General features: G+C 46.7%; 1 protein-coding gene across 4 annotated transcripts in view; it reads left to right on the forward strand.

Moving 5' to 3' along the window:
- LOC140425341 (lysophosphatidylcholine acyltransferase 1-like) overlaps positions 1–25,073 on the forward strand; it is a 260,484-nt gene that overhangs the window by 177,183 nt on the left and 58,228 nt on the right. For all 4 annotated transcript variants that reach the window (XM_072509500.1, XM_072509502.1, XM_072509503.1 and 1 more), the window contains exons 8-10: positions 9,887–9,941; positions 14,962–15,044; positions 16,501–16,626. In XM_072509500.1, the coding sequence (XP_072365601.1) occupies positions 9,887–9,941; positions 14,962–15,044; positions 16,501–16,626 (264 nt within the window). The remainder of the gene's footprint in view (positions 1–9,886; positions 9,942–14,961; positions 15,045–16,500; positions 16,627–25,073) is intronic.

Consider the following 25,073-nt stretch of genomic DNA (forward strand, 5'->3'; position numbering starts at 1 on the left):
TCCAGTAAGATGTGCTCTCTGCAAAGTAATTAAAATAAATAATTCATTCTTTCAAATGTAGTTGACTCATTGAACCACTGCATCATTCAAAACACTTGTGTTATACTGAAAAGAGTATCATGCTTGCTTTATTGAATGTCAGAAGGTGAAAAAAAAATTGACAGCTAGGAGAGATGTATGAGAGATCAGGTATTAGAAAGTGACCTGAGCAACTCCATCTGTGATGGAGGTCTCCATGATCGGAAGGCCATGAAGATGCACGAGTTTGGTTACTGTGATTGAGAAAATCAAGGAAGGCAATCAAGTTGATGAAGTTGGGCTTGCGAGGCTAAAATAGGGATTGAAACTACTTGGGTTTATCAGAAACCGGGTGGATAGGGAGGAAAATGTTTTAGCACACTTGGAGTTTTAAGAATCTCATTTAAGAAATGGGCAAGGTAGTTAAAAAGAGTGAAGTGACTTTGTCCGGAGGCAGGTTCCAAGCTTCCCTCGCCTCCCTCTAAGGGGACTGCAGGATAAGCTGATGTCAAAAACAGGGGTTGGGGAGGGGAGGGTCTTAGAACTATATGAGGAATTGATGGAATGGGAAGGGGTCCCAATCGGGGAGGTGAAGAGGAAGTGGGAGGAAGAGTTGGGAAGGGATTTGGAAGTCGGACTATGGGAAAAGGCCTTGAGGAGAGTTAGTTCATCCTCGTCGTGTGCCAGGTTTAGTCTGATCCAGTTCAAGGTGGTCCATTGGGCTCATATGACTGTGGCCCGGATCAGTAGATTTTCTGAGGAGGTGGAGGACAGATGTGGGAGGTGCGGGGGAAGTCCGGCGAATCACGTACACATGTTTTGGGCATTTCCAAAGCTGCGGGGCTTCTGGCCGGGATTTGCAGACGTTGTGTCAGAGGTCCTGGGAGGGAGAGTTACTCAGAGTCCAGAGATGGCAATATTTGGGGTGGCAGAAGATTCGGGGCCCCAGGAGGGGAGAGAGGCCGACGTTTTGGCCTTTGCCTCCCTGGTGGCCCGGAGACGGATTTTGTTGGGATGGAGCCTCCTAAGTCAGGGGTGTGGTTTCTCAGGCTGGAGAAGATTAATTTCACCTTAACAGGATCAGTTCAGGGGTTCCCTCGGAGGTGGCAACCGTTCATTGACTTCTTTAAGGACAACTGACCATCAGCAGAAGGGGAGGGGGAAAAGGGAGGCATGGCATTGTAGAATAAGGATAGGGAATCCAATATTCGGGCAGTCAGGAGGTAGGGCGGGGGGGGGGGGGGAGTTGGGTATGTTATTGTGATGTTGTTGCGTGTGTCGAACCGCTCTGTTTAGAATGTTTAAATGTTAAAATTATAAATGCTTCAATAAAATGTTTTCTAAAAAGGGTGAAGTGCTTAAAAGCTGAGGAAGAACTGTGGAAATAGGATAGGCCAAAGTAGCTTTGGCATTTAGGAAGGGTGCCATGATGGGGTTGAGCCTCCGCGTAGAACTGATATTGGTAACTTGTAGGAGGGCAGCTCATTCTTCTGAAAATAGGTACTTTCCACTGTTGGTTCAGAAGGGGTGATGAACCTTACAGAAGCTGTTCAGTGGAATTGGGGAATGTGTACTGGATGATGCATGCATTCAATCAGGAAAAAAGCTTTTGGTACATCAAAGAGACACAGGAGCCTGAGTGAAAAAGCATCCATGGAGGAAAAGGAATTGGCGAGAAAAAAACAACAGGAAAGGGAGAGCTGGAAAAGTTCATTCAAGTAAGAAAACTCTTACAAACTACTAAAACCAACCTCAAGCTTAAGCATCCAATTCCAGGAGCTAGCTACTATATTACATTAAATTCATAAGTGCAAGCCATTGTGGTTTATTTGGTCAATTATTGCTTTTTCACCAGATTTACGTCTGCACTAAAATGGAGACCTTCTGCTTAAAATTAGTTAGGAATGGTGGTGCTTGCAGATTTTTGTCTGAGTTAAAGATCAGAAAATCTAAAGTGTATTTCATATGTCCGTAAGACGATTCTAATGTGCTGAAGCTTTCGTGAAAGTGTTATTTGTCGAATCAATATTTTGACAGATTTACAAATCATCTTCCAGTTAGCAATTATGTGCGCGCATTGGTCTTCTCTCGTTCAAAGGTTCACATCTGCTTTTGCTGGCCTCCACTTCAGAGATTCATGTCCCAAGCGCATGCCCGCTTTCTAAAAAAAGTAATCAATTATACAGTTTATAACTGCCAGAGATTCAACTTTGTCTCTTTAATTGCTCTTAATTCTGCTCTTTCCAATTTTGGATTTTAATTTAGTCCAGGCATATGCCTGGCTGGAACATTTCTGTGACCTGCTTCCAATTCACTGGTATAAATTTGCCGAAGTGCAGCGCACACCCCATTTAGATGTTCAAAAGGGATTTTCATTCATGCTTTATGAAGTAGCACCAGTGAAAAGTGAGCAGATCCAGTAAATTAATGCTTTGTTTACATGGTGTAAACAACTTCACAGGAAAACTGTGGACCTCTTAATATAATCCCAGACCAGACCTCAACAGAGGATAGGTTACTGGACCGAAATCCCAATATTTTAGTTTAATTTGAGACTGTGTGGAAAGAATGATTTGCTCCAGGAGAGCTTGCATGAAAAAATAGAGCTTTGATATTTCTAAAACCAAACTTTATTATAAATACAATATTAAACTTCATGACACAGCTGTGCAATTTCCCATTAAACAACAAGACAAGAAACGTACTGCTCTTAATCCAGTTTAAAATGAGCAGGGCCAAGAGTAAAACTTGATTTATAAAACAGATTTGGCTCCTGTTGGAACCCCTTCAGACTCTGGCTGAAGATCTTCAAATAGTTGTTGCAGCTAGGTTGTTTCAGCCTCTTCCTTGTCTTCAGACAAGACCACTCTAAATATTATTACTCTTTTTTTTAAAAATTATCCTACTTGGAAAGAATTGTAGACTGAGTCAGGCAGATTCACTCTCACTCATTGACGCACTCATTCACTCACTCATTCAATGACGCACGCACTCGTGTGCACTCACTCACTCACACTCACTAACACACACGCGCACTCACGCACTCATTCATTCACTCATGCACGCACGCACTCATTTACTCGCTCACTTGCGCACTCACTCATGTACTCACTCGCACTCATGCACGCTCACGCTTTGACACCTGTTGGGACTCATGCGCGCGCACACACTCATGCACGCACTCACTCACTCAATCTCCCCAAGCTGGAACACACCTTGGGCGGATTCTCCTTTTCAGAGACTAAGTGACCCTGGGACTGATTCGCTGGAGTGACAGCGAGGTTCGCCAATGCAGTGTTGGACACTGCTGGATGAAGGTGGCAGAGGCAGTGAGTGCCATGGGTCCCACTGCCAGGACCGAGCAGTGGTGCAGGAAGAAGCTGCACAACCGCCTCATAGCGACCAGGGTGAGTAACCGCCACCACGATGCCCCTGGCACCAACCCCAGCCCCACCCATCCCAGTATCAACCGGAGTCTTCGGTGACGTGCTCCGTCCAGCAGGTCCTTGAATGACTGCCACTGCCGGTATACACGAGGCCTGATACATTGCCTCCTTCCCACCTGCCCCTCAGCCTGTTGGGTGACCAACTCTCCAGCCTCACTAGCTAGCTCCTGCTCCTCTGGGGCAGGCCCCCGTTCTGCAGGGCCCTCCCTGAGCAGCTCCTGTACGTGCAGCCTCATTGTGACCGCTAGGGCTGCGGCACCAGAAGCCAACCACTCCTGCTCCTATACCGAAATCCATTGTCTGCAGAGGTAAAGGGCAAACACGTTAGCATGGTGAGCAATCCCTTGCCCACCCAGATCCAGTGGGCTGCATGGTGGCCCCGGACTGTACTGCAGCACCTGCCCTTGCATGTGTCGTTCCCCCCCCCCCCCCCCCCCCCCCCCCCCCCCCCACTCCTTCCACCACCACCTCCGGCTGTTCCACCTGACACTTTGTCCTCGCATTGCACCCCTGGCCCCATCGGTGCCTCGCACCGAGGCGTATCGGGGTGGCATGGTAGCACAGTGGTTATCACTGTTGATTCACCACTCCAGGGTCCCAGGTTCGATTCCGGCGTGCGTCACTGGCTGTGCAGAGTCTGCACGTTCTCCCCGTGTCTGCGTTGGTTTCCTCCGGGTGCTCCGGTTTCCTCCCGCAAGTCCCGAAAGACATGCTGTTCGGTAATTTGGACATTCTGAATTCTCCCTCTGTGTACCCGAACAGGCACCAGGATGTGGCAACTAGGGGCTTTTCACAGTAACTTCATTGCCTTGTTAATGTAAGCCTACTTGTGATAATAAAGATTATTTAAAGAAAATCTAACCCTGCCACCCGTCCGTCCTGGCAGGAGTACTTGTGGCTGGCACTATCCATGCTAGCGGCATGCTCTGCAGTCCCTGTCCTGCACACTACTGTGGTGGTCCTTGGGTGGGCCATATGATACCTCACCAACAGTGTGGGGCCAGTGCCATTCTTGGGGGCACGGCCCACAGGTGGGGCTCAGCCAAGGGAATCGACACCTGTTGGGACCATAGCCGCAGTGTGCTGTGGGTCATTTGTGTGGCGCACCCGTTGTGTCTACTTATCTGGGAGCAGGATGGATGGGGTCAGGGGCACAGTGGGCAGGCAAGGCTTGGTGACAGCTGGTGGTCCTGCAGGCTGGGATAGCTGATGGTGTCACTGGCAGGACGTCTGTCCTGCAAGAGACAGTGTGCCAAGGAGGGAGCCGACGGCCATGATGCATGCATCCGCCGATCAAGGCGCACTCAGTGGTCCGCCTGCTGCCCCTGCAGTGGGGCAGCGCCTCAGATGGGTGCATTGGGATGTGCCAACACCTGGTGGGCCATGGGCTGTGCTGGACCACGCCCATCCCGTTGATTGGTCAGCAGGGATCTGTGGACTCATAGGGGTGTGGCCTGGGGGGCACTCATATGGCCTGTGATGCTCTGCGCATATATGGGACACGGTGGGCAGTCAGTGGGGTGCGCAGTTAGACGGCTGCCTTGCAGGCCGTGGCAGTGGCGATCCGTTACCGGCCACCCTGCTCCCGGGGGGGATGCCCAGACCGCAAGGTAGGCCGCCTAGTCGTCTTCTGCAGCTCTTTCTCCCCCCCCCCCCCCGCACCCCCTCACTCACTCACTCACACACACACACACAGAGCCAGTGGCACAACTGGCAGCCCATGGTTGCATCTTTGGAAACATGTCTTACCTCATCTTTCACCCTCATCAGCCACGGCGCATGTTTCCCAATTTTAAATAACAAAAGTGAACTGCACCGTACTCACCTCCTCCTGGCGGGAGCAGCACAGGAGGCCGGAGACTATTGGGTTGGGCCCATTAATGATCTGATAACAGCCATTACTGTACAATTTGCCTGCCCATGCCGTCGCATGGCATGGAATACATTCACACTGCTATCAAGGCACCAGATCAAGGCGGTCCATTGGGCGCCTGGCGCTGGCCTCTATTTTCGGCTGACGCATGATTCTGTGCTGGATCGTGATTCACAATTCCGGCATTGTTGGACGGAGAATCCCACCCATTATCTCTGCAGGCTGCACTCCCCAGGCACCTCCCCAGGCAAACCATTCTGCATTAGACTAGCCTGAAAAGCACATCCCTTGTCAATTTCACCTATTTACTAGAAGCAAAACACCATCCCTTTTAAACACACTGTACCTCCCAGGCCTTTAACTTAACTACCACCAAAGAGAAAATGCTGGAAAATCTCAGCAGGTCTGGCAGCATCTGTAGGGAGAGACGAGCTAACGTTTCGAGTCCAGATGAACCTTTGTCAAAGCTGACTTTAGGACAGCACGGTAGCATGGTGGTTAGCACAATTGCTTCACAGCTCCAGGGTCCCAGGTTCGATTCCCGGCTTGGGTCACTGTCTGTGTGGAGTCTGCACGTTCTCCCCGTGTGTGCGTGGGTTTCCTCCGGGTGCTCCGGTTTCCTCCCACAGTCCAAAGATGTGCAGGTTAGGTGGATTGGCCATGCTAAATTGCCCTTAGTGTCCAAAATTGCCCTTAGTGTTGGGTGAGGTTACTGGGTTATGGGGATAGGGTGGAGGTGTGGACTTAGGTAGGGTGCTCTTTCAAAGAGCCGGTGCAGACTCGATGGGCCGAATGGCCTCCTTCTGCACTGTAAATTCTATGATAATCTATGATAATCCCAATATTTAGAAGCCAATATTCCTAAAATCCTCCAATCGCTACACACCTCTCCAAATTGACAATGAGTAGCATGCAGGATGAATAATCCCCTTCAGGCAGAACTAAAATAGGCCAATGGTTGGAGTTGAACAAGTTGTAATGATTCATTGGGTTGATTTGGAGGAGGCAAAATACAAATTAAGGACCAATGAGTTGGCATTCAATTATTAATTTGCTTCTCTATTTAGCGTGAGGTCAAGCATTATCATATAATTTACAGTGCAGAAGGAGGCCATTCAGCCCATCGAGCCTGCACCGGCGCTTGGAAAGAGCACCCTACCCAAGGTCAACACCTACACCCTATCCCCATAACCCAGTAACCCCACCCAACACTAAGGGCAATTTTGGACACTAAGGGCAATTTAGCATGGCCAATCCACCTAACCTGCACATCTTTGGACTGTGCGAGGAAACCGGAGCACCCGGAGGAAACCCACGCGCACACGGGGAGGATGTGCAGACTCCGCACAGACAGTGACCCAAGCCGGAATCAAACCTGGGACCCTGGAGCTGTGAAGCAATTGTGCTATCCACAATGCTACCGTGCAGGCAACATAAATTCTAAGCAGGTTAAAAAGAACTTTCCAGAAACGTGCAGAGCACGTGAAAATAGCATTTTTGAAGGTTTTAAAAATATATATTTTTAGTCTCCTTTTTCATATTTTCTCCCAAATTTACACCCACCAACAAAACAATAAGCAGTAACGAATACACTGTCAATCGGCATATCAACAACAACCCCATTCTCCTAGCAAACCCCCAAACAGCAGCCCGCATGTTAACATAAACAAATAACAAAAAGGAATCAGGAATCACCCATAGTCACCATTAACACACACACACCCCTCTCCCCAATCCTCTCGGCCCCACCCTATGTATTTTGTAATCCAATTCTCGAAAGTGCATAATGAATGATGCCCATGAATTGTAGAACCCCTCCATCCTTCCCCTCAGTTCAAACTTAACCATCTCAAGAGTTAAGAATTCCAACAGGTCCCCCCGCCACGCCAGGGCACAGGGTGGAGAGGTTGCTCTCCATCCCAACAGGATCCACCTTCGGGGCAATCAACGAGGCAAAGGCTACAACATCTGCCTCCGCACCCGTTTCCAACCCCGACTGGTCCGACACCCCGAATATGGCCACCCGGGGCTTCACGTGCACCACTTTAGAGATTACCCTAAAAACCTCCTTCCAGTAATCCTCCAGCTTTGGACAGGACCAAAACATATGAACGTGATTAGTGCCCCTCCCCCCCCCCCCCCCCGGCAACGTTCACACACATCTTCTACCCCCTCAAAGAGCCGGCTCATCCTCGACCTTCTGAGGTGTGCTCTATATACCACCTTCAGCTGTATCAGCTCCAACCTCGCGCACGAGGTAGAGGTGTTCACTCTCCGGAGCACCTCACACCAGAACCCCTCCTCCATATCCTCTCCCAACTCTTCCTCCCACTTTGCTTTGATCCCTTCCAGTGATGCCTTCCCCTTTCCCAAAATAGCCCTGTAAACCGCCGACACTACCCCTTTCTCCAGTCTCCCTGTCGTCAGCACCACCTCCAGCAATGTGGAGGCCGACTCCACCGGGGAGTTCTGTATCTCCTTACTGGCAAAATCGCGAATCTGCATGTATCTAAACATTTCCCCCTGCTCCAGCCCATACTTCGCTTCCAGCTCCTTCAATCCTGCAATCCGACTCCCAAGAAACAAATCTTTTAGTGTCTTTAATACCCTTCTCCTCCAATCTCCGAAAATTCCCGTCCCACTTCCTTGGCTAAAATCTGTAGTTCCCCCTGAATCGGCATTTCCCTTGACCCTGCCCCCAACACGAACTGTTGGTGAAACTGCCTCCAAAATCTCAGTGAAGCTATTATTACCGGACTCCTGGATTATTTCCCCGGGGCCATCGGGAGCAGTGCTGTTGCTAGCGCCTTCAATGGCATTTTTGACGGTTGAGACAAGTTTTTAAAGGAAGGTTATTTATTAATTTACTCCCTCTAAACCTCTCTAAACCAGGGGCTGGTTTAGCACACTGGGCTAAATCGCTGGCTTTTAAAGCAGGCCAGCAGCACGGTTCAATTCCCGTACCAGCCTCCCCGAACAGGTGCCGGAATGTGGCGACTAGGGGCTTTTCACAGTAACTTCATTGAAGCCTACTTGTGACACTAAGCGATTTTCATTTCATTTGGGGCAGCACGGTAGCCTAGTGGATAGCACAATTGCTTCACAGCTCCAGGGTCCCAGGTTCGATTCTGGCTTGGGTCACTGTCTGTGCGGAGTCTGCACATCCTCCCCGTGTGTGCGTGGGTTTCCTCCGGGTGCTCCGGTTTCCTCCCACAGTCCAAAGATGTGCGGGTTAGGTGGATTGGCCATGATAAATTGCCCTTAGTGTCCAAAATTGCCCTTAGTGTTGGGTGGGGTTACTGGGTTATGGGGATAGGGTGGCGGTGTTGATCTTGGGTAGGGTGCTCTTTCCAAGAGCCGGTGCAGACTCGATGGGCTGAATGGCCTCCTTCTGCTCTGTAAATTCTATGATAAACAGAAATGCAATAGTTTGAAGATGTCAAAGGAAAATAAAGATGCTCTTTTAAAATTTTTTTTTATTTTTTAATATAAATTTGGAGTACCCAATTCATGTTTTCCAAGTAAGGGGCAATTTACCGTGGCCAATCCACCTAGCATGCACATCTTTGGGGTGTGGGGGCGAAACCCACGCAAACACGGGGAGAATGTGGACACTCCACACGGACAGTGACCCAGAGCCGGGATCGAACCTGGGACCTCGGCGCCATGAGGCAGCAGTGCTATCCACTGTGCCACCGTGCTGCCCAAGATGCTCTTTTTAATGGATTTTTAAAGCAGTGTCATCTTTGGCTTGCTATTTATTTGTTCATCAATGACAGCACATACCCTAGGTCTCATGAACACTTAACAGAAATGTGTATTAGGTGCAGCAGGTGGCAACTAACTTTTTTACCGAACACATTTAAACTGAGGAGTATTCCCAACATCTGTAAGCTCAAAGTTTTTGATGGGGTGGCCTGCTTTCAGCAGGAACATAATCATGAATCAGTACTCAATGATGTGGAGATGCTGGCGTTGGACTGGGGTGGGCACAGTAAGAGGTCTTACGACACCAGGTTAAAGTCCAACAGGTTTATTTGGAATCATTAGCGTTCAGAGCGTAGATCATCACTCACCTGATGAAGGAGCTGCGCTCCGAAAGCTAGGATTCCAAATAAACCTGTTGAACTTTAACCTGGTCTTATAAGACTGCTTACAATGAATCAGTATAACAGTTGAAGGGAGTGTTACTGCATCACTAATGGAGGCAGTATGTGCTACCTGTTAACAAGTCCAAATATCATCCATTTCATGTTTTCCGATATCCACAAGTACCTCCCAAGAAAAGACACTTGGGGAATCTCTGTTCTCGTTTTTAGAAGTTCACCAAAGTAATAATAGTGTAGAAGAGAATCACACAGCACTTTGTTAAATTGTAAACTTAACATTTAACAATGTGGGTGTATATTATGTGGCATGCCATGGTACGTCTTGCACCCTGTAAATTTGTTGATAGAAATTTCATGGTTTAATATATTTTGGCAACATTATTAGCTGACATTATAATGTTAGTTTCATTTCCCACAGTGTATGTAATTTTATTTTGCAGGTTAAAAATCCTTTGGCTCACATTGTGCCAGCTACACAATAATGTGGAAATGGAGGTTAGTTTTTGTTCTGTTTTCTTGAGGAATGGAGCTTTTATTGTCATTTTCTTATATGGATTAAATTTTTAAAATACCATGCTAGAAAAGATTAATCCGTCAAGTCTGTGTAATATCTTTTAGCACAGGTTGCGGTTTAATGATTGTGTTTGTTTGTATAGCCTCCTTTAGGAAATAGATCTCTCAACTATGATGGAAAATCGCTGAAATAGGTCTGAAGGGGACATAATCAGATTTCATGAGACGCGTGACTCTCTGATCCCATGCTGCATTTAAAAACTCTACCCACAGACCAATTCCTAGTTTTTGTTTCTGTTCCTTTCCAGATAAAAGGAACAATACGTTTTGAGAGAAAAAAATACCAAAATAATGACCCGGTTTAGCTTTGGTGTCCTTGGCTTGATTCAGCTAAATTTTCAGACACGTACATCCCCATCAATCAAGGACCAATTACATTTAATTGAGAAGTGCTTTCTACTTGGTAAACTAAAATTTTGTACACTTCATCAAGACCATTTGTCAAGCAGCTGAAACGGCTATTGTGATTTCCCAGTTGTGCCAACTGGAAAATCCATTTTGTTAAATTTTAACCTTTGAAATGTAAGATGTTTCATACAACAGTTGGAAATCCTGGTACGTATTTTTATAAAATTGAATGAAAGCTGTTTTGAATATAACTTTTTCCTTCATTAAAATGTAAGAGAATATTGGATGAATGGAGCATCTGTTCTAAATAGCTGTTAATGGCACATGCCACACACAGTCAAACTGAAATTTACATTATTAAAACTGTTTTGCACTACAAATGGTTCAGAATGACTGTGAATATGGTTACTTTTTTTAAAGAACAGATCTAATTTCTTTAAAAAAAATGTTTTTTTAAATATTTTATTGGTGGTATTTTCAAATATATACAGAATAGAAACTGGCAACAGCAAGTTAACCATGTACAATTGCCACAATTCCCATGTCCCCCCCCCCGCCCACACCACCAATACGTGCCCAAAACATGGACATGGCTTGCCGGACTCCCTGCATACCACCCACCCCTATCCTCCACCCCTGAAAGAAATGACTCATATGAGCCCTATGCCCCACCTTAAACTGTATGAGACTCAGTCTTGCACACAACAAAAACAAGATTATCCTCCCACCGCCTCGCTCCACACCCCGGCTTGCATCACTCCTCCCAACTCCTCTTCGCACTTGCTCTGGACCTCCTCCACCGGGACACCCTCCCTCCCCATATATATCTGATACCTTGCCCTCGCCTATCTCATCCTCGGGCAGAAACTTGTCCTAGAATCATAGAAATTATGGTGCAGAAGGAGGACATTCGGCCCATCGAGTCTGCAGCGGCCCTTGGAAAGAGCACCCATTTAAGCCCCACTGTAGAGCTGGGGGCAGCAGCCATGGGAAAGTACCCAACTCCTTCCTCAACAAGTCCCTCACCGGCAGGTAACTGAACCCTTTTCCCCTTCAATCGCAAATACACCTCCTCAAGCTCCTCCAATTCCAGAAACGTGTACCCCCCCCCCCCCTCCCCAAAAACAGGTCCTGAAAATATTCAATCCCCAACCGTCCCCACCCCCAAACCTCTCATCCAGCACTGCTGGAACAAACCTGTGATTGCCACAAACTGGCACCCACAGGGACATGGCTTCCATCCTACAGTGTTGCTGACATTGATTCCACACCCGCAACGACTGGGCTCGTGGAGTACCTAGCTGGCAAGAATGGGAGAGGTGCTAACAATAGTGTCCTCAGACTGGTTACATGAAGCCCCCTCTATCCATTCCCACACCGACCTATCCTCCACTGCCGACTTCCATACCATAGCTGTGTTTGCTGCCCAATAATAATTGTGCAGATTTGGCAGTGCCAGCCACCCCCCCCCCACCCCCCCTCCGGCCGCCTATCCCTTTCCAGAAACACCCGGGGAACCTTGCCCACCCACACAAACCCCAGTATCATCGTATTCACCCTACTAAAAAAAGACTTGGGCACGGAAATCGGGAGATTCAGAAACACGAACAGAAACTTCGGGAGCACTGTCATCTTTGCCATCTGGATCCTTCCAGCCACGACAATAGCAACACATCCCACCTCCTAAAGTCCTCTTTCATTCCTTCCACCAGTTTTGCCAGATTCAACTTGTGCAGCTGGGCCCAGCCCAACACCGCATGTATCCCAAGATACCGAAAGCCCGCCCCTACCAGCCAAAACAGCAACCTCCTTAAACTCCCCCGCCATTGGCCATTTATCGGGAACACCTCACTTTTCCCCATATTGCGTTTATACCTCGAAAAAATACTGAACTCCATTAAGATCCCCATAATCCTGTCAAAACTTTCAACCAGGTTCGCAACATATAACACAAGGTCATCAGTGTACAAAGAGACTCTGTGCTCCACAAACCCACCCTTCAAAGCCCTAAATGCCATTGCAAGCGGTTCAATCGCTAAGGCAAATGGGAGAGCACATGCCTCGTCTTCCCCAATGCAACTCAAAATACTCCAAATTGGTCCGCACACTCACCTTAACAGCCCTATACAACAATCTCACCCAGTCGACAAACCCCTGCTCAAACCCAAAACGTCTCAGCACCTCAAATAAGTGCGGCCAGTCCACACAGTCGAACGCCTTCTCCGTGTCCGTAAACTGAAACACCTGTTCTTCCGGCCCGTCTAAGGCATCATTTTCTCATTCAATAACCTCCGAACATTGGCCGATAGCTGCTGCCCCTTCGCAACCATTCTCCTATCTGCACCCCCAGCACCTTCACCAATAGTTTTGCACGACATTTAACAACAATATCGGGCAGTACAACCCACATTGCTCCGGGTCTTTATCTTTCTTTAAAATGAACTAGATAGGTGCCTGCCACAGTGTAGGCAAAGCTCATCCCTCCCCACCGATTCATTGTACATCTCCACTATCGGGGCCCCAGCTCCAACACAAACCTCTTGTACAACTCGGCAGAGAAGCCGCCCGGGGCCTTCCCCAACTGCATCACCCCCACACACTCCCATCACCTGCCCCAGACCAATCGGAGCCCCCAGTCCCTGTACCTTTGCCTCATCCACACTTGGGAACTCCAGCCCATCCAAAAACCACCTTGTGCCCTCATTCAATGCTGGGGGCTCCGAACTGTTCAACTTCCGATAAAATGCCTCAAACACTCCAGTGGCCGCCTCCGGCTCAGCTACCAGCTTGCCCCCCCTCATCCACCCCTCAACTCGATCACCGAATACTCGGTCCCAACCATCCCTGCCAGCAGTGCATCGTCCCTCCCATGATCAGCCGGTCCGTGTCGAGGCCTGAGATCTTTGTCAGGACTCACCTCATAAAAGCGTCCCAATTTGGGGCATCAATGTTCATCAGCACCACAGCCGTCCCCTCCAACCTCCCACTCCCCATCACAAATCTACACCCCCCAGATCCGCCACTATGCTCCCCACCTTAAACGATACCCTCACCAACACTGTCACCCCCTTGTCTTCATATTCAGTCCTGAATGAAACACCTGCCCCACCCATCCCTTCCTCAGCCTAGTCTGATCCACCATCTTCAAATGAGCCTGTTGAACAACTCCTCAAATGCACGAACACGTGCAGCCTCACCGGCCCATTTAATTCCCGAACATTCCATGAAATCAGACGGGTCCCGGCCCCCCCTTCTGTTCGGTCAGCCACATATCTTCACTGTAACCAGCTTCCTTAGGGCCTTCCCAAGATGTCCAACACCATCGTCCCCAAAGCAATTGCCTCCATTTGAGCAACGCCCCCCCATCCCCAACAAAGAACAAGAAAAAGAAAACTAAAACCACCGCCCCCCCACCGCAACAGATCTATCCCCACTTCACTCCTATTAACTAGCCTATCCGCTAGCATGGTGGCCCTCACTCGAGGCAACTGCCAACTGCCTTCCCCCAATTCCTCGCACCCAATAACTCTCACATCCAGTCCTGAATGAAACACCTGCCCCACCCATCTCTTCCTCGGGGAGGGAGAACGCACACCATCCTCCATCAGTTTCCCAAGCATTTTCACTACATATTTTGTGTACCCTCAATCTTTGGGCAATTCCACTATCCGGAGATTCTGCCTCCTTGACTGATTCTCCAAATCGTCCACTTTCTCCCCCAGGTTCCTTTGGCCCTCCACCACCAGTGTAATCTCTGCCTCCAACGAGGCCAACCGGTCCTCATGGTCCGCCACAGACTCGTATACCTTTTGGAGCAACGCACTATGTGCCTCCAACCTCTGCTCCACTCTCAATGGCTGCCCGAATCGGGTCGCCACCTTAGCCAGGTTTTCTGAGGCCTCCTGCCTTTGCTGCCGGAACTTGACCGTCAAAACCTTCACCAACTGTTCCGCAGACCACTGAATGCGCAACGACACCACAGGGCTCTCCGCCATCTTTCCTTCTACTGCACTCCTCAAAAGCTGACTGTTGCCCCTTTACAGTTGCACTCCTTGTTTGATAGGGCTGAGACATACCATCCTGAAGGAGAATCCTTAGCTCTAACTGTTCTTGTACTTTGTACCAGCAAACACCCCTGGATAACAAGGGCCAAACAATTCTGCCTTGAGCAGGAGCCACCAAATGTGTGACCACTCACTCCATGGCTGCCACCGGAAGTCGCAGATCTAATTTCTTATTAATTTATCACACAATGTAGTGGGATTTTTTTAATGTCCATTTTACTGGTCCAATTTGTGGAAATCCTTCATTTATTTTGTATGAATGGGTGGTTTCATTACAATTCACAGTGTCTAATATAGCTTTGGAGATCAAATAAATATATTTGGCGACTGACCTGATTATTTGTCCTAAAATGGTTGAGAATGTAGAATTTTAAAATGAGTATTTGAATTAAAAGATTCAATAAACTCTGAGTAAAAGAGGATCTTGTTTTATGAAAGATAATCCCACAATTCTGTATATAGTTTGAATGTTATTTGGTTGTCAATTAAAAATAATTTTGACACTTCAGAGATATTGATTTTGTTTTCAGTTTCTGCCAATTTATACACCTTCCGAGGAGGAAAGGAAAAACCCTATTTTGTATGCAAACAATGTCAGAAAGGTAATGGCAAAGTAAGTATGATAATACTTATTAAATATAAAATGAACACATCTTTAATTCTTTATCTTTGATATTGGGGAGTGTTTTGGAGCATTGGAAGCATTGCTTTGTTTCCCCCCTTAGTATCTAACTCCTTATAACCTCTGAATGATGATGGTATCTTTGTGGTGAATTTGGATCCAGGCCCCGAGCGACTGGATAAAGCCTCCCTTCACAGAGTGCAGAAGGAGGCCATTCGGCCCATCGAGTCTGCACTGACTCTCCAAAAGAGCACGCTACACAGGCCCACGCTCCTTCCCTGTTCCCATCTAACTCTTTGGACAATAATAAGGGGGAGATTTAGTGTCCACATTTTTGGTTATGTAAAGAAAAAGTATTTCACACTCAATCTGGGCTGAAATTGAGGCAGGGACGAAGCACCAATCTAGCCATTTCGTTAACAGACTTACGATCCTGATTTAAAAGAAGTAAAATCAAAATAATTTCAATATTTTTATATAATAATAATCTCTATTAGTGTCACAAGTAGGCTTACATTAACACTGCAATGAAGTTACTGTGAAAATTCCCTAGTCGCCACACTTGCCTGTTGACGTACACTGAGGGAGAATTCCGAATGTCCAATCCACCTAATCACCACGTCTTTCGAGACTTGTGGGAGGAAACCCACGCAGACACTGGGAGAAAGTGCAAGCTCCACACAGTCACCCAAGGCCGGAATTGAACCCGGGTCCCTGGAGCTGTGAGGCAGTCGTGCTAACCACTGTGCTGCCCACAGGACGTCATACACTTATGAATAATTACAATCTTAAAATGCCTAAGGAAGATAGTTGCACTCTTGAAAAATAATATGCTTTATTAATGGTATAAAACACCTGAAAAACGATGCATTATCTGACCTGAAATCCACTAAAACGAAATCTAGAACACTAGTTCCGATATGGTTTGGCATATGTATGAATGATGAATAAAAACATATTTAATCATTTGTATGCAGTTCCACTCAAGTTTTATAATGGTCTAGTTGAAACTAGTGGCAGTAGCATTAATTCATGATCTTAGTCAATACCTCCTTTGTTGTGCTATGTTGTCATCAATGCAAACGTTTTTCTAATGGTCTCCTTTGTATCAGAGTAGCTGGACCCCCTCCCCCTCTCTGTGGGAGTGTTCAATCTCCACTAAACATCGCACAATCAAATACGGCACCATGAATCTGCTTTCTTCGTGTTTTGTATAGATGTCTAATGTAGTGATCCACCTGCGACTTATTGTTCAGTGTATATTTTTAATATAATTTTTGAGATTGTTTATGCTGCTGCTATTCTTAATGGAAGGGAGTGAGTAGCAATTATCAACTGTGTGTATTATTCTTTGATGAATGTGATTCAATGTAGTTCATTGTTTTGTATGCAAACAAAAAGTTTGGAGTATTCAAAATATTTTAATCAAACTCACTGTGCATGGTAGAGCTCTCGGTGTTCCTGTGACCGACTACACATTTGAAGATTGTCAGCTTGTAATGTCTGACAGCCAGCTGAAGCTTCCTGTAGATACCTGTCTACTAGAATTTGCAAAGCTTGTCAGAAAACTCAGGTGGGTTCCGTTTTACTTTTCTTTATAATGGTAGCTACTCTAAAATAAGGAAAACAAACTTTTGCTTGTTAATTTCAACCTCATTACCCACTTTGAATTAATTTTGTGATGGTCTATCTCTTGGTTGTTCAACTCTTGAGGATTTTTTATTTATTAACAAATGTTCAACTAATATTTTGGGCAACTTGGAAAACTCTTTTTCAAAATGTTTTTGGTGAAATTGTGTCCAGGTTTCTCTGTAAACTCGTTAATATCTGCTTAAATGCAAAATTTCTCATCAGCGGGATTATGGGAAATTATGAGCGACTTTTTAAAATAAATTGCAGCAGCCTTAGGTCAGTCCAGTGGCTTCAGTTGACTAATTTACTTTTCTAGCAACAGATCTCTGCCTTCAAGTGACTACTGGTCAGGAGATTTATAATGTTAGATTCCTGTAACCATGTGTGCCTCTCTGCCTGTGAATCTGGGTTGCATTGTAGCGAAGCACACCAAACAAGTACATAATAAATAGAAGCAATTTACTGCGGATGCTGGAATCTGGAACAAAAGAGAAAATGCTGGAACATCTCAGCAGGTCTGGCAGCATCTGTAACGAGAGAAAAGCGATAACGTTTCGAGTCCAGATGACCCTTTGTCAAAGCTAGAAGTGGGAGATATTTATACTGTAGGGTGAGGGGATGAAAGATGAGTCATTGCCACAGAAACCAAGGGAAAAGAGTGCTATTGGCAGTCCCCAGAGAGAATAAAAGGTGTGAAACGCCAAACAGCAGAGAAACTAAAATCAGTGTGTAAGCTGTGACAAATGTAGATGTGGGGGGAGGGGACACATGGGTGGGAGAGAGGTAAAATGAGAGGAAGGGGGAAGCGAAGGGGTGAAAAGGTAAGGAAAGGTGCCATGGGTGATGGGCGAGGTGTTGGGTATGGTGGAGGAGTGGACTTGATTATCCCAGAGGGAATGGTCTCTGCAGAATGCTGACAGTGAAGGGAAGCTGTGTTGGTGGTGGCATCACGCTGGAGTTGGCAAAAATGGTACAATTACAAATGGTACCAGTACAATTGGCTGAAAGTCACTATTCTGGCCTACATAGATGGTCAGTTTTGTGGGTAATGACTGACATGAGTGAAGACCATGTTGAATGGACTGAAAAGCTGGCAGAGACTTGGGTGAAATGTTGATATGAGTACACTGACTTGTGCTTAAATTTCAGTAGCTTTTTTGTGTTTTTTGATTTGATTCCATCCTAGTTGTGCTTTTATCTGGGCAGAAATCATGTGAGAACTTGGAGCCTCAATATTTTGGAATTGTCTCAACTGTAAACTAGTTACTTTGTGAAAGATTCACTGTTTTAAAAATTCCATTTTGAAGAGAACCTTTCAGAATTTTGCAAAATTCAGTAAAGCAACTAAGGATTTTAGTGGTCCTTTCAATTTCAACAGTGAATGGGTTAATCCCTAAAGCATCTAGAAACCATTGCTTGAATATCAAGGTGATGGAGTCAAGGCAAATTACATATATTTATGAGAAAGTGTGTCTTGTGCTAAACTTGAGCGCAATATTGATCTCGACCAGGGTTTTTCAAAGTGCGGGTTGCGACCTGTGGGTGAGTCATGGGCGGGTGTCGAGAGGGTTGCTGTGGTCCTGATGGCAGGAGAAGCCTAACAGCCGCTCCCGGCTTTTACATTTTAAAAACAAATTTCAATTAAGGGGAAATCTAGCGAGGCCAATCCACTTACCCTGCACATCTTTTTGGATTGTGGGGGGAGACTCACGAAAACACGGAGAGAAAGTAAAAACTCCACACGGACAGTGACCCAGGGCTGGGATCGAACCCGGGTCCTCAGCACCGTGAGGCAGCAGTGCTAACCACTGCGCCACCATGGCGCCCTGCTACCGCTTTTACATCAAGAATGGCGGCCGCTGCCACCTTTTTAAATGGAAATAAATGAGGCTGTGTGTAGTCTTCCAGCCAGAAGCAGCAGCAGAATGCAGGTCACGCATTGATGTCAAGCGCCCTCCAGGTACGTGTTTTTGGCGCCATATCACGGAGCAGTGTTGCTTCCATTTTCTAGCTGCTGGCAAGCAAGACAAGTGAACTGTGAAGTGAACAGAATCTCGCAACAGAATCTGCTGGAAAGAGTTGCTCAGGAGAGTCCAGAGTAAGACAGAGCAGTGTTAGTGTTAGCTCTGTACAGAGCTCCAGGGCCAACTGGTTAACAACCTACATAGAAGAAACTTAACTCGGGAACAAAGCTGTTTCTTGAGGTATGGTTTTGTGAATTGTGCCACTGCAAATAAACATGCAAAGCCCATGTGTGTTATATGCAGGGAAGTACTGGCAAATAAGAGACGTTTCGGATTTTGGAAGAGAAGTGGTGGGTGAAAAACTTGTTTCGAGATTGAGTCCCCAGAGTCAGTTATTAATTTAGAGCTGACTCCAAATTAAATGACTTCGCTTATGTAGCTGACTTGTAATATCACATTAAAAGCATGGCAAAGGCCCATGATGCTGTCAGCATTCTGGTGTACCATTTCCCAGGAGTATCGAGTGCTGAATAAAATTAGCATTTTGTTACTATTGCACTTCATGACGTATCTACATGTGCGAGGTTGGATTTCCCATTTTCATAAAGATGAAGATGGCACAAAGGAACTGTCTGAAGTCTGCACCTGATATGTGCACGGCCCTCTCCTCCGGTGAGCCTGATTCAAGTGAGATTATGAGGACCAAGCAGACTTACTTTTCGCATTAAAGACAAGCGAACGTGGCATGTGTCGCGAAGGTGTGCCAGTTAGGCAAAGGTGGGCCCCGGGGAGAGAAAAGTGTTGAAAAACACAGATCTAGACATTGCAGTAACACTAAACAGTCTGCTTTCCTAGAGTGAAGTTAATTCAGGAGTTTGAATGTTTAGTAGAATTGGTTTTGACTGAAAACATCCATTTCCAACTAGTTAGCTTTAAATTTGTGGTGTGCAATGATACTTTCTCTGGATGAAATGGATAAAAGCAATGAGTTAATTAAGCTATGCGAGTACAATAAATTACAGTTTGAAGCAAGGCAAGAAAACTAAGTTAAGTCTCTAATTTGTACAATGAATGCTGCTTATTAGCTTTCCATACAAAATTATTCTTCATTATTGTGAAAGGTGCCATTTATTACTTTTTAAAATAACTACTGTTGGGGGTTTCCAGTTGAATCCGGTCGGAGTGAGGACAGAGTGACTGCTGGGTAAGTAGTAAAGATTTAAATTGTTTGCGCGGGCCCATAACAGCTGATTGCTTTTATAGTGCGGGGCGCAGTGGTTGCTGGTTAAGTGTTTTATTTTTACCTTTATTTAAGTTGGGCGGTTTCTAAACCCGAGACACTACACTTGTAGTGTCCCTCACCCTTCCACCTCCTCTAACCTAAGGGGTTGAGTGAATATCAGGTAAGCTCTTTCTTTCTTTCTTTTTCTTGTTTTATCTGCAAGCTATCTAGAGGGGATGGCAGGGACGGCAGTGTAATGTTGCTCCTGCAGAATGTTTGAGGTGAGGGACGCCGTCAGTGTCCCTGCTGATTTCACCTGTGGGAAGTGCACCCATCTCCAGCTCCTCCGAAACCGCGTTCGGGAACTGGAGCTGGAGTTGGATGAACTTCGGATCATTCGGGAGGCAGAGGTGGTCATAGATAGTAGCTTCAGGGATGTAAGTTACTCCGAAGAATCAAGATAGATGGGTGACGGTGAGAGGGGCTGGGAGGAAGCAGTCAGTGCAGAGATCCTCTGTGGTCGTTCCCCTCAGTAACAAGTATACCGCTTTGGATACTGTTGAGAGGGACGACCTACCAAGGGTAAGCCACTGTGTACGGATCTCCAGCACTGAGTCCGACCCTGTGGACCAGAAGGGAAGGAGGGAGAGCAATAGTTATTGGGGACTCGATAATTAGAGGGACAGATAGACGGCTCTGTGGCAATGAAAGAGACTCATGGATGGTATGTTGCCTCCCGGGTGCCAGGGTCCGTGACGTCTCGGACCGTGTTTTCAGAATCCTTAAGGGGGAGTGGGAAGAGTCGCAAGTCGTGGTACACATCGGTACCAACGACATAGGTAAGAGAAGACCGGGATTTAAAACAGGAATTTAAGGAGCTAGGGTGGAAGCTGAGAACCAGGACAAACCATGTTGTCATCTCTGGTTTGTTGCCGGCGCCACGTGCTAGCGAGTTAAGGAACAGGGAGAGAGTGAAGATAAACACATGGCTGCAGGGATGGTGTAGGAGGGAGGGTTTCAGCTACGTGGGTAATTGGAGCACATTCTGGGGAAGGTGGGACCTGTACAGACAGGACAGTTTGCACCTGAACGAGATGGGCACCAATATCCTGGGAGGGAAATTTGCTACTGCTCTTCGGGGGGGGGGGGGGGGTTAAAACTAATTTGTTAGGGGGATGGGTAAACGAGCTGTAGTCCAGAAGCCAGTGTTGAGAGTAGTGAGGTACTGAGGAGTGTATCAAGGTCGCAGGAGTGTACTGGCAGACAGGAAAGAGGTTGAAGAGCTACTTCAATGCAAGGATCATCTGGAATAAGGTAGGTGAACTTGGGAGCGTGGATTGGTACTTGGGACTACGATGTGAGCATTACGGAGACGTGTTTAGGACAGGAATGGGTGTTGGAAGTTCCGGGGTATAGATGTTTCGGTAAGAGTAGGGAAGGTGGTAAAAGAGGTGGAGGAGTGGCATTGTTAATCAAGGCTCGTTTAACGGCTGCAGAAAGACAGTTAGAGGGGGATCTGCCTATTGAGGTAATATGGGCTGAAGTTAGAAATAGGAAGGGAGCGGTCACGTTGTTAGGAGTTTTCTATAGGCCCCAAATAGTAAGAGATGTGGAGGAAGAAATTGCAAAACAGATTATGGATAGGTATGGAGGTCTCAGGGTAGTTGTCATGGGTGACTTTAACTTTCCAAATATTGATTGGAACCTCTATAGGTCGAACAGTTCGGATGGGGCAGTTTTTGTAGTGTGTGCAGTAGGGTATCCTGACACAATATGAGGATAGGCCAACAAGAGGTGGGGCCACATTGGATTTGGTACTGGGTAATGAACCGGGCCAAGTGTTAGATTTGTTTGTGGGAGAGTACTTTGGAGATAGTGACCACAATTTGGTGTCTTTCACTATTGCAATGGAGAAGGATAGGGCCATACGGCAGGGCAAGGTTTATATTTGGGGGAAGGGTAATTATGATGCGATTAGGCAAGAATTAGGGAGCATAAGATGGGAACAGAAACTGTCAGGAAAAGGCACAAATGAAAAGTGGAGCTTGTTCAAGGAACAAATACTGTGTGTCCTTGATAGTTATGTCCCTGTCAAGCAGGGAGGAAATTGCCGTGTCAGGGAACCATGGTTCACAAAAGAGGTTGAATGTCTTGTCAAGAGGAAAAAGGAAACGTATGTAAGGATGAGAAAACCAGGTTCAGTTGGGTCGCTTGAGGGTTACAAGGTAGCAAGGAATGAGCTGAAAAAAAGGGCTTAGGAGAGCTAGGAGGGGGCATGAGAAATCCTTGGCGGGTCAGATCAAGGAAAACCCCAAGGCTTTTTACTCTTATGTGAGAAATAAAAGAATGACCAGGGTGAGGTTAGGGCCGGTCAAGGACAGTAGTGGGAACTTGTGCATGGAGTCAGAAGAGATAGGCGAGGCGTTGAATTAATACTTTTCTTCAGTGTTCACCAAGGAGAGGAGCCATGTTTTTGAAGATGAGAGAGTGAAACAGGCGGATAGGCTGGAGGATGTAGATGTTCTGAGGAAGAATGTATTAGCAATTTTTAAAAAACCTTAGGGTCGACAAGTCCCCTGGGTCAGATGAGATATATCCTAGGATTCTTTGGGAGGCAAGGGATGAGATTGCAGAGCCTTTGGCTTTGATCTTTGGGTCCTCACTGGCCACGGGGATAGTGCCAGAGGACTGGAGAGTGACGAATATTGTTCCTCTGTTCAAGAAAGGTAATAGGAATGACCCTGGTAATTATAGACTGGTTAGTCTTACTTCGGTGGTCGGTAAGTTAATGGAAAAGGTCCTGAAGGATAGGATTTATGACCATTTGGAAAGATTCAGCTTAATCCGGGATAGTCAACACGGATTCGTGAAGGGTAAGTCTTGCCTCACAAATTTGATTGCATTCAATGAGGAGGTAACTAAGTATGTAGATGAAGGTAGAGCAGTTGATGTCGTATACATGGATTTCAGTAAGGCATTTGATAAGGTTCCCCATGGTCGGCTCATGAAGAAAGTAAGGAGGTGTGGGATAGAGGGAAATTTGGCCAATTGAATAAGTAACTGGCTATCACATAGAAGACAGAGAGAGGTCGTGGATGGAAAATTTTCAGACCAGTTACCAGTGGAGTACCACAGGGATCAGTGCTGAGTCCTCTGCTATTTGTGATTTTTATCAATGACTTGGAGGAGGGGGCTGAAGGGTGGGTCAGTAAATTTGCTGATGACACCAAGGTTGGTGGAGTCGTGGATGAGGTGGAGGGCTGTTGTAGGCTGCAAAGAGACATTGATAGGATGCAGAGCTGGGCCGAAAAATGGCAGATGGAGTTTAACCCTGGTAAGTGCGAGGTGATTCATTTTGGTAGGAAAGATTTGAATGCAGATTACAGGGTCAATGGCAGGGTTCTGAGGAATGTGGAGGAACAGAGAGATCTTGGGGTTCATGGCCACAGTTTTCTGAAGTTTCCCACTCAAGTGGATAGAGCCGTGAAGAAGGCCTATAGTGTGTTAGTGTTTATTAACAGGGGGCTTGAGTTTAAGAGCCGTGGGGTTATGCTGCAACTGTAAATGACCCTGGTGAGACCACATTTGGAGTATTGTGTGCAGTTCTGGTAACCTCACTATAGGAAGCATGTGGAAGCATTGGAAAGGGTGCAAAGGAGATTTACCAGGATGCTGCCTGATTTGGAGGATAGGTCTTATGAGGAAAGGTTGAGGGAGCTAGGGCTTTTCTCTTTAGAGCGGAGGAGGATGAGAGGCGACTTAATAGATGTTTATAAGATGATGAGGGGGATAGATAGAGTGGACGTTCAGAGACTTTTTCCTCGGGTGGATGTAGCTGTTACAAGGGGGCATAACTATAAGGTTCAGGGTGGGAGATATAGGAGGGGTGTCTGAGGTAGATTCTTTACTCAGAGAGTGGTTAGGATGTGGAATGGACCGCCTGCTGTGGTAGTGGAGTCGGACACTTTCGTAACTTTCAAGCGGTTATTGGATAGGCACATGGAGCACACCAGAATGACAGGGAGTGGGATAGCTTGATCTTGGTTTCGGACAAGGCTCGGCACAACATCGAGGGCCGAAGGGCCTTTTCTGTGCTGTACTGTTCTATGTTAAGTAATTTCCATGTGGCATTTATCAAGCTTGTGTCATTGTTTTTCACATAATGAAGAACTGCACTAAACCTCCTGTGCTGTTTGAAAAGGTAACTTGCATCTTGGAGCAAGAAGTTGGAAAAAAATTAATTCATTTCTAGAGGTATCTTCATGCTTTTATTTTTCATTAATTTGGTATTTGAAGAGACTGAACATCCAGACATGGTTTTACAACTCATCCTCCATGCACAATACAAATGCAGTTTTTGTATACCTGGGGATGACCTTTGTTTCACAGAAAATGACCAGGTCTGCTGTGGCAGTGATCACTGGATCATAGAATTTACAGTGCAGAAGGAGGCCATTCGGCCCATCGAGTCTGCACCGGCTCTTGGAAAGAGCACCCTACCCAAGGTCAACACCTCCACCCTATCCCCACAATCCAGCAACCCCACCCAACACTAAGGGCAATTTTGGACACTAAGGGCAATTTATCACAGCCAATCCACCTAACCTGCACATCTTTGGACTGTGGGAGGAAACCGGAGCACCCGGAGGAAACCCACGCACACACTGGGAGGATGTGCAGACTCCGCACAGACAGTGACTCAAGCCGGAATCGAACCTGGACCCTGGAGCTGTGAAGCAATTGTGCTATCCACAATGCTACCGTGCTGCCCTTGCATTGGAACAGGATAAAAGACAATGGGCTGAATTCTCCATTTGGAAGACTGCTCACCCGCTGGAATGAATCGCCTCTGATTTGCGCTTGCACTGGGAGCGGGAATCCAGAGAAGATTCAGTAACCCTTGCCATGCAAATTTATTGCAAGCGATTCCCTCGCAAATCCTGCTTTCGGAATGGCTCGAGTACAAGATTCGCCGCGCCCCCCCCCCCCAACCCCCGCCCGCAAAAAGGGGTACTTCTGGGTCCCCTTCCTATTTGCATCCTCCTGCTGGCAAGGCACGAACCTCTGCCGCCGCCAGTGGAGGACTGGAGCATTGGAACAGGATTGGCCCCATGACGCTGGATTCTCTGTTGCATTGAGAACTCCGTTACCAGCGGTGGAGAATGCAGCCCAAAGCCATTCAACACATTTTAGTTAATCCAT

This window comes from Scyliorhinus torazame, chromosome 6 (assembly GCF_047496885.1).
Source record: "Scyliorhinus torazame isolate Kashiwa2021f chromosome 6, sScyTor2.1, whole genome shotgun sequence".
Classification (NCBI taxonomy): domain Eukaryota; kingdom Metazoa; phylum Chordata; class Chondrichthyes; order Carcharhiniformes; family Scyliorhinidae; genus Scyliorhinus; species Scyliorhinus torazame.